This window comes from Salvelinus namaycush, chromosome 4 (assembly GCF_016432855.1).
Source record: "Salvelinus namaycush isolate Seneca chromosome 4, SaNama_1.0, whole genome shotgun sequence".
NCBI lineage: Eukaryota > Metazoa > Chordata > Actinopteri > Salmoniformes > Salmonidae > Salvelinus > Salvelinus namaycush.
This window is the reverse complement of record NC_052310.1, coordinates 13,982,466-13,999,702: the sequence shown is the minus strand read 5'-3', so window position 1 is coordinate 13,999,702 and position 17,237 is coordinate 13,982,466. Positions and strand designations below refer to the sequence as shown.

The following is a 17,237-nucleotide window of genomic DNA, read 5'->3' as shown; positions in this document are numbered from 1 at the left end:
CTCCCAACTTCTCTCTGTTACTCGCCTGTTTTTCCTGCCCATCCCCTCCTCTCTTCACTCTGTTTTTCGCCCTCTATTTTTCCCAACCCATTTCTTTCACAGTTCCTTAGTTTACATATCAAAGCAATCAGTGTTGGAAGTTAATTCAATGAAACTGAACAAATTGATAGTTGTCTATTGGATAACATGCTGAAAGAAGTCATCTGTTTTTAAGGGCATGCCTTCAACACATTTGCAGAGACCGAGGATCTGCCCCAGGTTTTGCAGTTAGGAGGACAACATGACACGTTTATCTGGGATGGTTATGTAAATGCACGCCCTTAACATGCATTATCAGCTGTTTATATAACGCTTTTATCTTTTAGACGCAGATGTAATATTGAAACACCTAAACAATATTGCCTTTGAGTGATTTCCCCCGTCAACTGGTTGATAACAATAACACTTGGCACACTAAATGTCATGAAAGCGGTCATAGTTTGTCGGAATTTGTTTTGTAGCAACTAATGGTATTCTTCTAATACTAGAGTAGAGAGTTTTGGGCTAGCAGCACCAAGCCCTGGTGGTCTCTGAAGTTTGCAGCCAGTTCTTCAGGTCTTTTTTTGGTGGGTCACTCAGATCTTTTTTGCCAGTCATTCATATCTGTTGTTCAGAAAATCTTAACACAAGAAACAAAGTCAGCGAAACTCTCACCATATAAGTAGAGACTAAGGGAGACAAAGAGGTAGAGAAATATAAACCAACTTGAGAGGTTCTGACTGTGAGAGAACATTCTAGAATTCTATTGAATCGGTACAGCACGCGTCCTCTCTCTCTGTGAGAATAACCTAAAAGCATTCAAGAGGGGCTGCGGGAAAGGCGAAAATAAAAACTCAGACAGAGGCTATTCAATAGATCTTTTATATAATTTCAGAGAAAAGGGTAGAAAGGGTAGAGCTTCTTTTCACAAACATCTTACCCAACTTTTCTTTAGCCTATAAATGTCCACTGGCCTTCAATTGAAAGTAAAATATTCTGAACACTTATCAAAATTGTGAATGTACAAGGAGGATTTGACACCTGTATAGGGTTTGTTTGAATACCCTTTGGCTGTTGCCTTAGTGTATATAATTTGCTGAGTGCACAAAATATTAGGAACACCTTCCTAATATTGAGTTGCACCCCCTTTTGCCCCCAGAACCGCCTCAATTCGTCGGGGCATGGACTCTACAAGGTGTCGAAAGCATTTCACAGTTAGTACACTGTTGTAGTCAGACATGAGTTAGCTAGTACCACCATAGCTGCATTCAATATTTATTTGTGCCCCAGACATGAGACAAGTTTGTGTGTTCTAGCTGTGCAGAGAAGGGAAGTGAGCTCAGTGAGATATTTCAGCGCTGGTCCTCAATGGCTGCGTCCATTTACCTCTAGTTTGTCGTTCTTTTTAATCAGTGATTTGATAATGACCTGAGTAACTAGGTGTGTGCACTCAAGGCAATCACTGTGACCATAATTAATCATTGCAGGGGAGAAATGATAGTTAGCAGGTCTGTGGTTCATGAGATTTGAGTTGTGCAGCAGCCCAGCCTCAAGGTCTGGACAGGACTGTGTGCCCGCCCTACCCTTTACTGTAGAATTTGCTTACGTTCCTTTGCAGTGGGCTCAGTCAGCCATGTTGACATTGAGGTAATGGCAGGGTCAGCCTGTCCCTCTTCTTCCTTCTTATCTCTCTGACTCTATGGCTAGCTGGTGGCGCTAACGTCAACCAGATTACTCAATACTTTTACTGATTACACTCTCTCTCACAACCTCTATTTCGTATCGTCTGAGATTCCCATAGATTGGAAAGCTGTCATCCCCCTCTTCAAAGGGGTAGACACTCTAGACCCAAACTGCTACAGACCTATATCTATGCTATCCTACCCTGCCTTTCTAAGGTCTTCAAAAGCCAAGTTAACAAACAGATTACCGACCATTTCGAATCCCACCGTAACAACAACATTCTTATTGGCAGTCTCAACAGCCTTGGTTTCTCAAAATGATTGCCTCGCCTGGTTCACCAACTACTTCTCAGACAGAGTGCAGTGTGTCAAATCGGAGGGCCTGTTGTCCGGACCTCTGGAAGTCTCTATGGGGGTGCCACAGGGTTCAATTCTCGGGCCGACTCTCTTCTCTGTATACATCGATGATGTCGCTCTTGCTGCTGGTGATTCTCTGATCCACCTCTACGCAGACGACACCATTCTGTATACCTCTGGCCCTTCTTTGGACACTGTGTTAACTAACCTCCAGATGAGCTTCAATGCCGTACAACTCTCCTTCCGTGGCCTCCAACTGCTCTTAAATGCAAGTAAAACTAAATGCATGCTCTTCAACCGATCGCTGCCCACACCCGCCCGCCCGTCCATCATCATCTACTCTGGACTGTTCTGACCTAGAATATGTGGACAACTACAAATACCTAGGTGTCTGGTTAGACTGTAAACTCTCCTTCCAGACTCATATTAAGCATCTCCAATCCAAAATGTAATCTAGAATCGGCTTCCTATTTCACAACAAAGCATCCTTCACTCGTGCTGCCAAACACACCCTCGTAAAACTGACCATCCTACCGATCCTCGACTTCGGCGATGTCATTTACAAAATAGCCTCCAACACTCTACTCAACAAATTGGATGCAGTCTATCACAGTGCCATCCGTTTTGTCACCAAAGCCCCATATACTACCCACCACTGCGACCTGTATGCTCTCGTTGGCTGGCCCTCGCTTCATACTCGTCGCCAAACCCACTGGCTACAGGTCATCTACAAGTCTCTGCTAGGTAAAGCCCCGCCTTATCTCAGCTCACTGGTCACCATAGCAGCACCCACCCGTAGCACGCGCTCCAGCAGGTATATCTCACTGGTCACCCCCAAAGCCAATTCTTCCTTTGGCCGCCTCTCCTTCCAGTTCTCTGCTGCCAATGACTGGAACGAACTGCAAAAATCACTGAAGCTGGAGACCCATATCTCCCTCACTAGCTTTAAGCACCAGCTGTCAGAGCAGCTCACAGATCACTGCACCTGTACATAGCCCATCTGTAAACAGCCCATCCAACTACCTCATCCCCATACTGTATTTATTTATCTTGCTCCTTTGCACCCCAGTATCTCTACTTGCATATTCATCTTCTGCACATTCTACCATTCCAGTGTTTAATCGCTATATTGTAATTACTTTTCCACCATGGACTATTTATTGCCTTACCTCCCTTATCCTACCTCATTTGCACATACGGTATATAGTCTTTTTCTACTGTATTATTGATTGTATGTTTGTTTATCCCATGTGTAACTCTGTTGTTGTATGTGTCGAACTGCTTTGCTTTATCTTGGCCAGGTCACAGTTGCAAATGAGAACTTGTTCTCAACTAGCCTACCTGGTTAAATAAAGGTCAAATAAAAAAACTGATTACACTCAGGTTACAATGTCAACCAAGCTAGATTCACGACCTAGCATTAGACGATGTTGCCCTTTGCCCCAAAATGACTTTCTACACTGAAATGCAATAGGGTTTTCCCAAACTCGGTCCTCGGGACCCTAATTGCACATTTTTGTTTTTTGCCCAAGCACTACCCAGCTGATTCAACTAATCATCATGATTTGATTATTTGAATCACCTGTGTAGTGCTAGGGCAAAAAACAAAACGCACCCCTTATCTTCTCTAGGGTATGTGGGACGGTAGCGTCTCACCTCGTCAACAGCCAGTGAAAGTGCAGGGCGCCAAATTCAAAACAACAGAAATCCCATAATTTAAATTCCTCAAACATACAAGTATTTTACACCATTTTAAAGATACACTTGTTGTAAATCCAGCCAAAGTGTCCGATTTCAAAAAGGTTTTACGACGAAAGCACACCAAACGATTATGTTAGGTATGACCCAAGTCACAGAAAAAGACAGCCATTTTTCCAGCCAAAGAGAGCAGTAACAAAAAGCAGAAATAGAGATAAAATGAATCACTAACCTTTGACACTCATAGGACTTCATGTTACACAATACATGTATGTTTTGTTCGGTAAAGTTCATATTTATATCCAAAAATCTGAGTTTAGATGGGACGCTACTGTCTCACTTGGCAAAAAGCCTGAGAAAATGCATAGCGCCACATTAAAATGAATGACTATGAAAATTACTATAAAATCAAACTTTCCTTAAATCACACATGAAAGATACCAAATTAAAGCTACACTGGTTGTGAATCCAGCCAACATGTAAGAATTCAAATAGGCTTTTCGGCGAAAGCATACGATGCTATTATCTGAGGATAGCACCATAGTAAACAAAGAGAGATAAGCATATTCAACCCTGCAGGCGCGACACAAAACGCAGAAATAAAAATATAATTAATGTCTTACCTTTGACGAGCTTCTGTTGTTGGCACTCCAATATGTCCCATAAACATCACAAATGGTCCTTTTGTTCGATTATTCTGTCGATATATATCCAAAATGTCCATTTATTTGGCGCGTTTGATCCAGAAAAACACAGGTTCCAACTTGCTCAAACGTGACGACAAAATATCTCAAAGGTTACCTGTAAACTTTGCCAACAAAATGTCAAACTACTTTTGTAATACAACTTTAGGTATTTTTTAACATTAATAATCGATCAAATTGAAGACGGGATGATCTGTGTTCAATACAGGATTAAAACCAACTATAGCTAGCCTTCTGGTCTCGCGCCTCTAACAAACAGGACACATCGAGTGACTCTCTTTCAAGATGGCCGTACTTCTTCATTACACAAAGGAATAACCTCAACCAATTTCTCAAGACTGTTGACATCCAGTGGAAGCGGTAGGAACTGCAAGCATGTCCCTTAGAAATCTGGTTTCCCAATGAAAACTCATTGAAAAGAGAGTGACCTCAACAACAACAACATCTGAATGGTTTGTCCTCGGGGTTTCGTCTGCTAAATAAGTTCTGTTATACTCACAGACATGATTCAAACAGTTTAGAAACTTCAGAGTGTTTTCTATCCAAATCTACTAATAATATGCATATCTTATCTTCTGGGGATGAGTAGCTGGCAGTTTAATTTGGGAATGCTTTTCATCCACAATTCCGAATGCTGCCCCCTACCCTAGAGAAGTTAAGGTTCGCAGGACTGAGTTTGTGAAACGCTGCCACACAGTAACAGCACAGCTTCTCCCACCAAGTTGAAGCTCGAACTGCTCCTACACATGCTGCACACGGCTCCTGTACAGTCAATGAAAGATATCAAATTCAAATCAAATTTTATTGGCCGCATACACTGTTTAGCAGATGTTATTGCGGTTGTAGCGAAATAATATCTAACAAGTAATATTTTAACAATACACTCAATCTAAAGTTAAAGGAATGGAATTAAGAATATCTAAATATTTGTACTAGCAATGTCAGAGTGGCATAGACTAAGACACAGTAGGATATAATATAGTATATACAGTTGAAGTCGGAAGTTTACATACATTTAGGTTGGAGTCATTTAAACTTGTTTTTCAACCACTAAACACATTTCTTGTTAACAAACTATAGTTTAGGCAAGTCGGTTAAGACATCTACTTTGTGCATGACACAAGTAATTTTTCCAACAATTGTTTACAGACAGATTATTTCACTTATAATTCACTGTATCACAATTCCAGTGGGTCAGAAGTTTACAATACACTAAGTTGACTGTGCCTTTAAACAGCTTGGGAAATGATGTCATGGCTTTAGAAGCTTCTGATAGGCTAATTGACATCATTTGAGTCAATTGGAGGTGTACCTGTGGATGTATTTCAAGGCCTACCTTCAAACTCGGTGCCTCTTTGCTTGACATCATGGGAAAATCAAAAATAATCTGCCAAAACCTCTGAAAAACAATTGTAGACCTCCACAAGTCTGGTTCATCCTTGGGAGCAATTTCCAAACGCCTGAAGGTACCACGTTCATTTGTACAAACTGTTGTACGCAAGTATAATCACCATGGGACCACGCAGCCATCATACCGCTCAGGAAGGAGATGCGTTCTGTCTCCTAGAGATGAACGTACTTTGGTGCAAAAAGTGCAAATCAATCCCAGAATAACAGCAAAGGACCTTGTGAAGATGCTGGAGGAAACGGGTACAAAGTATCTATATCCACAGTAAAACGAGTCCTATATCAACAAAACCTGAAAGGCCACTCAGCAAGGAAGAAGCCACTGCTCCAAAACCGCCATCAGAAAGCCAGACTACGGTTTGCAACTGCACATGGGGACAAAGATCGTACTTTTTGGAGAAATGTCCTCTGGTCTGATGAAACAAAAATAGAACTGTTTGGCCATAATGATCATCGTTATGTTTGGAGGAAAAAGGGGGAGGCTTGCAAGCTGAAAAACACCATCCTAACCGTGAAGCACGGGGGTGGCAGCGCTTTACTGCAGGAGGGACTGGTGCACTTCACAAAATAGATGGCATCATGAGGGAGGAAAATCATGTGGATCTATTGAAGCAACATCTCAAGACACCAGTCAGGAAGTTAAAGCTTGGCCGCAAATGGGTCTTCCAAATGGACAATGACCCCAAGCATACTTCCAAAGTTGTGGCGAAATGGCTTAAGGACAACAAAGTCAAGGTATTGGAGTGGCCATCACAAAGCCCTGACCTCAATCCCATAGAAAATTTGTGAGCAGAACTGAAAAGCGTGTGCGAGCAAGGAGGCCTACTAACCTGACTCAGTTACACCAGCTCTTTCAGGAGGAATGGGCCTAAATTCACCCAACTTATTGTGGGATGCGTGTGGAAGGCTACCTGAAACGTTTGACCCATGTTCAACAATTTAAATGCAATGCTACCAAATACTAATTGAGTGTATGTAAACTTCTGACCCACTGGGAATGTGATGAAAGAAATAAAAGCAGAAATAAATCATTCTCTCTATTATTGTTCTGACATTTCACATTCTTAAAGTAAAGTGGTGATCCTAACAGACCTAAGAAAGGGAATTGTTACTAGGATTAAATGTCAGGAATTGTGAAACTGAGTTTTACATGTATTTGGCTAAGGTGTATGTAAACTTCCGACTTCAACTGTACATATGAGATGAGTAATGCAAAATATGTAAACATTACATCACCCTAAAAGACCCTCTTCATTTATACAGTAGATGCTTAAAAGGCAGCACACTCTGGTACAGCATGCCTTTTCACCCACACAGCGCCCAAGACCTCACTAACACAATAGCATACAGACCCTTGTGGAGTTTTTGACATGACCTTTTTCGCTCATTCTCTGAGGTGAATGAGGAGGCTCGACGTAAGGTGGTGGGCGGCGGTGGTAGCATTGGAGTTATCAATCGGTGTTGAAGGAAAAACTATGTTTGCGAAAAACTGCAGTCAAACCTCTCTCCCATCCACCTTACACACTCACTACCATCACAGGTGCCTCACTCCTATGCCCATTTTAATAAGCAGCCTCTCAGGCCTTATGGTGGAAAATGCAACTGATGTACAGTAGAATGGGTGCCAGCCAATTAGCCAGCAGGGCCTAAAGACCCCTTTTCAACCCTCTGATGTCTTATTGAGTGCCTGAGTTGGTCTGATGAGCCACAGCCCAGAACAATCAGCCAGACCATGAGTCAGCATGAATGAAAGGAGCTTAGCAGAACTAGCTAACAAAGGATAAGAAAAGAGGGGTGCGGGGGTGAAGGGATGAGAGGAGAAGCACAATATAATAAAAGGCTAGCTGGGAGATGTACTGAACATTTGGGCAGGTAAAAAATTATTAAATAATGGAAAAAAATATGTGTTTTACAGGGGGGAATAGAAAGGAAGTAAGATTACTTTTCATTTCAATGGAAAGAAGTGAAATAGAGGCGGGAGAAGGGCGAGGGAGCACATCATGAGAGGGAAGCAAAAAATGTGAAACAAAGTGAAGAGAAACATGATAGGGATTCTGCTTGAAGCCTCACATGTAATTGTCTGGTATTCAAGGTTCCACCTGTGCTCGTCTGACTGAATAGTTTGAATTCAGTATTTTCACTATAAAGCAACATTTGAGCAACTCTTCATCTTAGATGGTAGCTACTCCATGTCTTTCCATTGGCTGCCGACGTAACAATCTATTAATGTTATTATTGCCAAGGTTACTTTGTAACTACTTCAGACTGTCAAGTGGACCAGGGACGTTGAGATTATTGTTGAATTTAATGGGACAATCTGCAGTTCAAACAAGATTGTGACCACCCCGCTAGTGTTTTAGTATATGGATGGGGATGGAGAAATGTAAACACTCTCAAATTCATAGACAGTGCAATGAATGCAAGGACTGACTATCCATGAGATCAAAATTATAGTTTTAACCATGTTTTGAGACTATACAGTGTTTATTTAGATTTTAATTATTTACATGGGGTAAAACAAGCTTATATTTTGGGTTCTTATGGGATACAACAATTGATCTAAGCTCACAAGGCATTTATAAGTTATATTCTGCAATAATCAATACCATTTAATATACCATTCATTTTAAAGTCCAAAAATGCAATCACAATCACAAAATTATATTCTTATGAGCTGCTGCACCATGCAGCCCTTTGCATATAATTGGGCCATCATGATCTTATCTTACATTTGAACTTAATTAGTTATATTTAGCCTAATTTATTAGCTTGGATGTTTAGCGTTCCTTTGGATATGACAGCTATGGAGCGTGCTTGTGTACACTCACATTTTTTGCAGCTACCTCCGAACCCAGCCACGCCTGCACACACACCCACCCACAGGTTTTTTTCCTGGCTCAAAAAGGGGCTTAAGTGGTGGGCGTGGCAAGTTCGTGGAAATGAGCGCGGTCAGCCCGTTGGCGTGGCTGAATTCGGTCCCAGGCAAGAACATTTGAGGCCCCCCATCGTGTTTTACAGCCAATTTCTTGCAATTAAAAAAATAAATATGGAGCTTAGAGAACTTTTGCAGCTTTTAAGCTAATTTCCTGCAAATCTACACATTTTACCATGGAGCTGAGATAAATGTAGCTGTTTGTTTTTTTAGCTAATTTCCTGCAATTCTATGCATTTGCCATGGCAAACATTACCACAAAACCAATACTCCTGAAGTAGTTTGTCTAGCTTCTATTTTAGTGATTTGTTAGTTCTCAAATATGTATTATAAAAAAATATATAGGTCCATTATCTCTTCGACATACTTTAAATCTGGTTTAAGTTGTTTTAAGATTACACTTAAAGCATTGTTTCCATCCCGAAATTCATTAAAGTAATAAAAAAATATGTTTTTGTTTTTCACTGTTGGGACTTACCCAATACTGCCCAATACTTTTCTATGCAGAAAATACCTACACACACACACACCATCCTAAGCCTGAAGAACTCCAGAGCTTTATCACTATTTGCCCTGGTTGTGAACATCCCCACCAGACACAATTGGTAGCTAGCTAGATGGAGCTCGCAGAGGGTATTTTCAGTGAGTGTATTTCGCAAGTGATTCGTTTGCATACACCACTGACTGGCTGTGGCTAAAATTAGCCTAGCTATCTAGCGTCTGCATTGTCTGCATTGAGTTGTCTGGAGAGCTTGTTTTCCCTCCCATTTCGAAATGGCCAAGAAAATCTCACAGGATCCCCAGACCTAGTGCCGTTGACATAGTCTCCAACATCCCAGACCTATGTGACCCTCTGTGTCCTCGGGAGTTAAGGTCATTGAGCTGGATGAAAGCGGTAGATCTCCATGTTTCTATCTAACTGATGATCATGGGGGATTAAGCTACCTGCCGAGCTCGAGTTTCTGACAAATCAGAATTAAGCTTACCTTAACCCAACTTTGTTTTCGGTTCACCCATATTAATTCCTCCGTGACCGACATTTCAAGCTCAATCACAAAAACGTCTGTGCATCACCTACAGTGGTTGCTCCACTAAAAGTTTTGCGATGATGCCGCCAGACTCACATTAAGCATCTCCAATACAAAGTTAAATCTAGATTCGGCTTCCAATTTCGCAACAAAGCCTCCCTCGCTCATGCTGCCAAACTTACCCTCGTAAAACTGACTATCCTACTGATCCTTGACTTCGGCGATGTCATTTACAAATTAGCCTCCAACACTCTACTCAGCAAATTGGATGCAGTCTATCACAGTGCCATCAGTTTTGTCACTAAAGCCCCATATACTACCCACCACTGCGACCTGTATGCTCTCGTTGGCTGGTCCTTGCTACATATTCGTTGCGAAACCCACAGGCTCCAGGTCATCTATAAGTCTTTGCTAAGTCTCCGCCTTATCTCAGCTCATTAATCACCATAGCAATACCCACCCGTAGCACGCGCTCAGGCAGGTATATTTCACTGGTCATCCGCAAAGCCAACACCTCCTTTTGCCGCCTTTCCTTCCAGTTCTCTGCTGCCAATGAACGAATTGCAAAAATCACTGAAGTTGGAGATTTATATCTCCCTCACTAACTTTAAGCGTCAGCTGTCAGTGCAGCTTACCGATCGCTGCAGCTGTGCACAGCCCATCTGGAAATAGCCCATCCAACCATCTACCTACCTCATCCCCATATTTGTTTTGTTTTAGTTTTTCTGCTCTTTTGCACACCAGTATTTCTACTTGCACATTCTCATCTGCACATATATCACTCCAGTGTAAATTGCTAAATTGTAATTACTTCGCCACTATTGGCCTATTTATTGCCTTACCTCCTTACTTCATTTGCACACACTGTATACAGATTTTTCTATTGTGTTTTTGACTGTACGTTTGTTTATACCATGTGTAACTCTGTGTCTTTGTTTTTGTCGCACTGCTTTGCTTTATCTTGGCCAGGTCGCAGTTGTAAATGAGAACTTGTTCTCAACTGGCCTACCTGGTTAAATAAAGGTGAAATAAAAAACCAGCTTCACCTGGAATGCTTTTCCAACAGTCTTGAAGGAGTTCCCACAAATGCTGAACTTTTGTTGGCTGATTGTTCTTGGACCACTCTGCGGTCCAACTCATCCCAAACCATCTCAATTTGGTTGAGGTCGGGGGATTGTGGAGGCCAGGTCATCTGATGCAGCACTCCATCACTCTCCTTCTTGGTCAAATAGCCCTTCCACAGCCTGGAGGTGTGTTGGGTCATTGTCCTGTTGAAAAACAAATGATAGTCACACTAAGCCTAAACCAGATGGTATGGCGTATCGCTGCAGAAATCTGTGGTTGCCATGCTGGTTAAGTGTGCCTTGAATTCTAAATAAATCACAGACAGTGTCACCAGCAAAGCACCCCCACACTATAACACCTCCTCCTCCATGCTTTACGGTGGGAAATACACATGCAGAGATCATCCGTTCACCCACACCGCGTCTCACAAAGACACGGCAGTTGGAACCAAAAATCTCAAATTTGGACTCCAGACCAAATGACACATTTCCACCGGTCTAATGTCCATTGCTCGTGTTTCTTGGCCCAAGCAAGTCTCTTCTTATTGGTGTCCTTTAGTATTGGTTTCTTTTCAGCAATTCGACCATGAACAGTTGATGTTAAGATGTGTCTGTTACTTGAACTCTGAAGCATTTATTTGGGCTGCAATTTCTCAGGCTGGTAACTCTAACGAACTTATCCTCTGCAGCAGAGTTAACTCTGGGTCTTCCTTTCCTGTGGCGGTCCTCATGAGAGCCAGTTTCATCATAGTGCTTGATGGTTTTTGCAACTGCACTTGAAGAAACCTTCAAAGTTCTTGAAATGTTCAGCATTGATTGACCTTCATGTCTTAAAATAATCATGGACTGTCATTTTCTCTTTGCTTGTTCGTTTTCCAAATAGGGCTATCTTCTGTATACCACCCCTACCTTGTCACAACACAACTGATTGGCTCAAACGCATTAAGAAGTTAGGAAATTCCAAAAATGAACTTTTAACAAGGCACACCTGTTAATTGAAATGCATTCCAGGTGACTACCTCATGAAGATGGTTGAGAGAATGCCAAGAGTGTGCAAAGCTGTCATCAAGGCAAAGGGTGGCTACTTTTAAGAATCTCAAATTATTTGTTAAACACTTTTTTGGTTACTACATGATTCCATGTGTTATTTCATAGTTTTGATATCTTCACTATATTCTACAATGCAGAAAATAGTACAAATAAAGAAAAACCCTGGAATGAGTAGGTGTGTCCAAACTTTTGACCAGTAGTGTATATTTAGAATTAAAGTGCTTTAGATTCATGATTTCACTCTTGATTTAAAATGATTATGGATGGATGGATTACCGATTTGATAGTCTCGATCTCCTGCTCAAATTATGCAATGTTTGTCTCCATAGCTGATTCATCCTCACGATAGCCAGTGGAGTCAGACTGTAGGAGCACAAACAACGGTTTGCATGGAAACCATTGCTGCTGGTTTTGTAGCGTTGAATTTCAATATAGGATTCAGCCCTTCTGTCTCGTCGAGTGGGGATAAGGTCACCTCTCTCTGTCTCTCTCTCTCTCTGTGTGTGTTTCATAACCATTTTGTCTACAATTCTAAACTCTGGCTTTTCTCTGCAGCCTACATGTATTATTTTCCCCAAGGCTTTGACTAGTCAGGGCTGCGTACTGTAGAATAGGTAGCCAAGTTTAAGGGCGTTGGGCCAGTAACTGAAAGGTCTCTAGTTCGAATCCCTGAACTGACTAGGTGAAAAACCTGTCTGTGCCCTTGAGCAAGGCAATTAACCCTAGTTGTTCCTGTAAGTTGCTCTGAATAAGAGCTTCTGCTAAATTACTGAAATATAAATGTCTAGTGGAACAAAGGCCACGGTGTGCTATAGATGAGGTTCACCTTGACAGGGGAGAAGGTGTTAGTATCGCTTTTTAGACAGACAAGACAATAATGGTTTTGTCTTTTGTTTGTTTAGTTATATCAACTGTGCATCTAGACTAACTGTCGTAGGCTGACATTTCTGGTATAGTCTGTGTGATCGGATGAGATAGGATCTAATCGAAGATCTAAGACAGATGCACTCATTTGAATCGTGTGCATTACTGAAATGGTTAAACAGTAAATAGCATAGCTGTAGGAGGAGAGGAGGAGTTCTAATGTGTAGCCTGTTATGCATGTGATTAGGGCATGTTCTGTTTCCCTGGGCTGGGGACAGGGACGGAGCGCGGCCGTGCATTAATACGGGGCATGAATCTCATGTGGCGATTAGGCTGGTTCTAGGGCCCTGTCAGAGAACCGGGCCCCGGGGGACTGAGCCTGCACCCACTAAGACACTCAGTACCTCTGTAATAAAGCCCACACAAACACATTTATGAGCTCCTAATGCATCATATCAGAGACGAGCCAGGACCTTGTTGTCAGAAATACACCCGTGGTAAGTAACTGGATGGAGTGGCCTATCCAGGCTGTTACCTAAGCCTTGATTGAATCTGTGAATGGTGCTGGCACAGAATGCATTCACACAGTGTGGTAATGCTTTGATCTACCTGTGTATTGATAGTACCTCCTGTCATAAAGCATATACGGTACAGTTAACTGCCAAAATAATGGAAACACTTAGTAATTGAGGGATACAAAAGGAATTAAAGGCAGGTACTTCCATACATATGTGGTTCCTGAGTTAATTAAGCAATTAACATCCCATTATGCTTAGGGTCATGTATAAAATTGCTGGGCAGGGCATTATTTTGGATACCATGGCTATGCCCCCAATGCCCCTATCCACAGGGCACGAGTGGTCACTGAATGGTTTGATGAGGATATAAACTCATTTGATCACTTATGGGGTATTCTGGAGCGGTGCCTGAGAACGAACACCACATGATGGAATTTCTCGTGGAAGTATGGTGTGGCATCGCTCCGATAGAGTTCCAGACACAAGGTGCAAATACTCTGTAATGTCAAAGTGAAAGAAAATTATAACATTGTTTAAAGATTAATGAAAAATGAAATGCTAATATACCTTGATTAGATAAGTATTCACCCCCCGAGTCAATACATGTTAGAAATACCAATAACAGTCTTCTTGGGTAAGTCTCATAAGATACCTGTGTTGTGCAATATTTGCAGATTTTTATTATTTTCATAATTCTTCAAGCTCTGTCAAGGTGTTGGGGATCATGGCTAAACAGCCGTTTTAAATTCTTGCCAGAGATTTTCAGACAGATTTAAGTCAAAACTGTGACTTGGCCACTCTGGAACATTCACTGTCTTCTTGGTAAGCAACTCCAGTGTAGATTTGGCCTTGTGTTGTAGGTTATTGTCCTGCTGAAAGGTGAATTCCTCTTTCAGTGTCTGGTGGAAAGCAGACTGACGCATGTTTTCCTCTGGGATTTTGCCTGTGCTAAGCTCCATCCCATGTCTTTTCATCCTGAAAAATCCCCAGTCTTTGCCGATGTCAAGCATACCCATACCATGATGCAGCCACCACCATGCTTGAAATAAGGAGGTAGTTACTCAGTGATGTGTTGTGTTGGATTTGCCGCTAACATAAGGCTTTGCACTTAGGCCTAAAAGTGTATTATTATTATTATTTTTTTTTTTTTGTTTTATTCTATTACTTTAGTACTTTACTTTAGTGCCTTATTGCATACATACAGGGCCTTCAGAAAGATTTACCCATTGACTTTTTCCCACATTTTGTGTTAGAGCCTGGCTTTAAAATGGATTACATCAAGATTTTATTTTATCACTGGCCTACAACCAATACCCCATATTGTCAAAGTGGACTTATGTTCTACAATATTGTAGTTACTCTACAATGTTAACCTAATTGACAGCGTGAAAAGAAGGAAGCCTGTACAGAATAAAAATATCCTATAAGACACTAAAGTAAAACTGCAAATAATGTGGCCATTTTTTAAATTTAAGTCCTGAATACAAAGCGTTATTTTGGGACAAATCCAACAGAACACATCACTAAGTACCACTTCATATTTTCCAGCATGATGGTGGCTGCATCATGTTATGGGTTTGCACATTTGTACTCCCTTTTTCTCCCGATCTTGTGATTACATTCTTGTCTCATCGCTGCAACTCCCCAATGGGCTCGGGAGAGGAGAAGGTCGAGTCATACGTCCTCCAAAACATGAAGCCAGCTGCACCAATGTGTTGGAGGAAACCCCGTTCAACTGAAGACTGAAGACCGTCACAAGGAGTCGCTAGAGTGCGATGAACCAAATAATGGCCCCCCGGCCAAACCCTCCCCTAACCCGGACGACCCTGGGCCAATTGTGCGCCGCCCTATGGGACTCGCGATCACGGCCGTTAATGACATAGCCTGTGATCGAACGCCCAAACACTGCGATGCAGTGCCTTAGACTGCGACTAGGGAGTTTTTTATGATAAAAAGAAGCGGAATAGGCAAACTCCTAGAGGAAAACCTATTTCAGTCTGCTTTCCAACAAAGTGTGAATAAATCCAAGGGGTATGAATACTTTTGCAAGGCACTGTAGTTTCATTGCCAATGAGTTTTGAAGTACTTTCTGAATTCCTCTTCAGAAAAGTGCAGAGAAAGTTGACAATGATATTGCACAGCTGAGGAACATGCTTCCTGAGAGTATACTTCTTCATATTGCAAGAAAATATACTTAAGTATACTTTCAAAAAAGTATATTTAACTTACATGTCCACAAAATATATTTGAAGCATACTCAAAAAAATGCATGTGCACAAACATTGGCATATTCCCCAGCATAATTTTCTGCAGTTGAAGTTTTGATTTATAATATGATATAGTTTCTCATATTTAGCTTATTCAAATCTTTTGATGTTCATTTTAGAGCTGAATAATGTAGTGCTTTTAATTACATATACATTCCAAACATTTTTTAAGTGATCATTTATTACCAAAAATGTATGTGAACAACTAAAGTGTGAAATCCCAATGGTGCATATATCTCAAAAGTGTTAATTGTAAATTGCTGCTCCAGCCACAACTGCTTTGTAAATAGCATGTTAACATTGGCTGAGAAGATACCTTGGTCAATCAAGGTAACCTTTACATGGCTCAATACAGTAGCTAATGTGGTTAATGAGTAGAAGTGGTATTTGTAGAAGTATACATTATAAATACACTTTTTTTTGTGTATTTCATATTATATTTGTTTTGCTCTATCTAATATATTAACAATAAACTTAAGTACAAAAAAGTGTCTCAATTTAGATCATTTTATATGTATTTAATATACTTAAATGCTAATAAAATTAACATTAAATGCATTAAACATATTTAAAATGGTTCCAATTTAGGTAATTTTAAATATACTTAAAATATGTTCTAACATGTATTGACTCAGTGGTGGGAATACTTATGTAAATGGATTATTTCTGTGTTTCATTTGAAATAAATTTGCAAAAATGTCTAAACATTCACTTTGTCATTATGGGGTATTGTGTGCAGATGGGTGAGAATTTGTTGATCCTTTTTGAATTCGGGCTGAAACGCAACAAAATGTGGAATAAATCAAGGGGTATAAATACTTTCTGAAGGAACTGTAATTGTTCAGCCCGAGTGATTGTTTTGCTTTGACAAAGTCATTTCTGAAGATATTTATTTATCTTATGTTTTGTGTTGGAAAACTAACTGTCGAGCATAACACGTCAACCCTGTGGCCCATAGATGTGCTAGACATGTTTTAAGCATACAATTGCCACTCCCTGTTGTACACAACACTCTTCCATTCCCCCTGTCACAAGGGGATTCATGGCAGATTTATTAAGATGACATTGTCCACCCTCTTACGGTCAACCCACTCACTTTAATTGTCACCTTTTTTATTGTCATTTTTTATTTAATCTCTGGAGATGGGAAAACATGTTTGTGATGAAGTTGAACGTATGCTTTTTATAACAATGTTGAAATAAATAGTTATTTTAGTTATATTACATATTTAGTTATATTACATGACCAAAAAGGCACTTTATTCATGAAATAAAACTTGTGTTGCAGGTGGCGCGTTGGGAGCATCGTACGAGAGGTCTGACAAGACTGTTTGGGGGTCCCTATCTGGCCTGCTACTGCCTAGGCACCCTCATCATCCTCCTCAATGTCTACCGCAGCCACAGGTTGGTGCCCATCTCTCTGCGCTCTCTGCCTCTCTGCGCTTGCTCTTTCTGCGCTCTCTCTTGCTCGCTTTCTCTCTCCCTCCCTCCAGGTGATTGTTATCCTCCTTGTTTACTTTAAAGACAGGGGGGGGGGGGGGTTACTTGCGTTTGTGTGTGTGTGTGAGTGGTAGTAGATCAAGGTTATGTTGTATTTATCTCTGATAGTGAAGGGAAAAACAGCCTTCTCCTTCGTCACACTCTTCGC

General features: G+C 41.0%; 1 protein-coding gene across 3 annotated transcripts in view; it reads left to right on the top strand.

Annotated features, from left to right (window-relative positions):
• Positions 1-17,237, top strand: part of pemt (phosphatidylethanolamine N-methyltransferase) — a 94,590-nt gene that overhangs the window by 15,648 nt on the left and 61,705 nt on the right. For all 3 annotated transcript variants that reach the window (XM_038991210.1, XM_038991211.1, XM_038991212.1), the window contains exon 3: positions 16,878-16,993. In XM_038991210.1, coding sequence (XP_038847138.1) covers positions 16,878-16,993 — 116 coding nt within the window. The remainder of the gene's footprint in view (positions 1-16,877; positions 16,994-17,237) is intronic.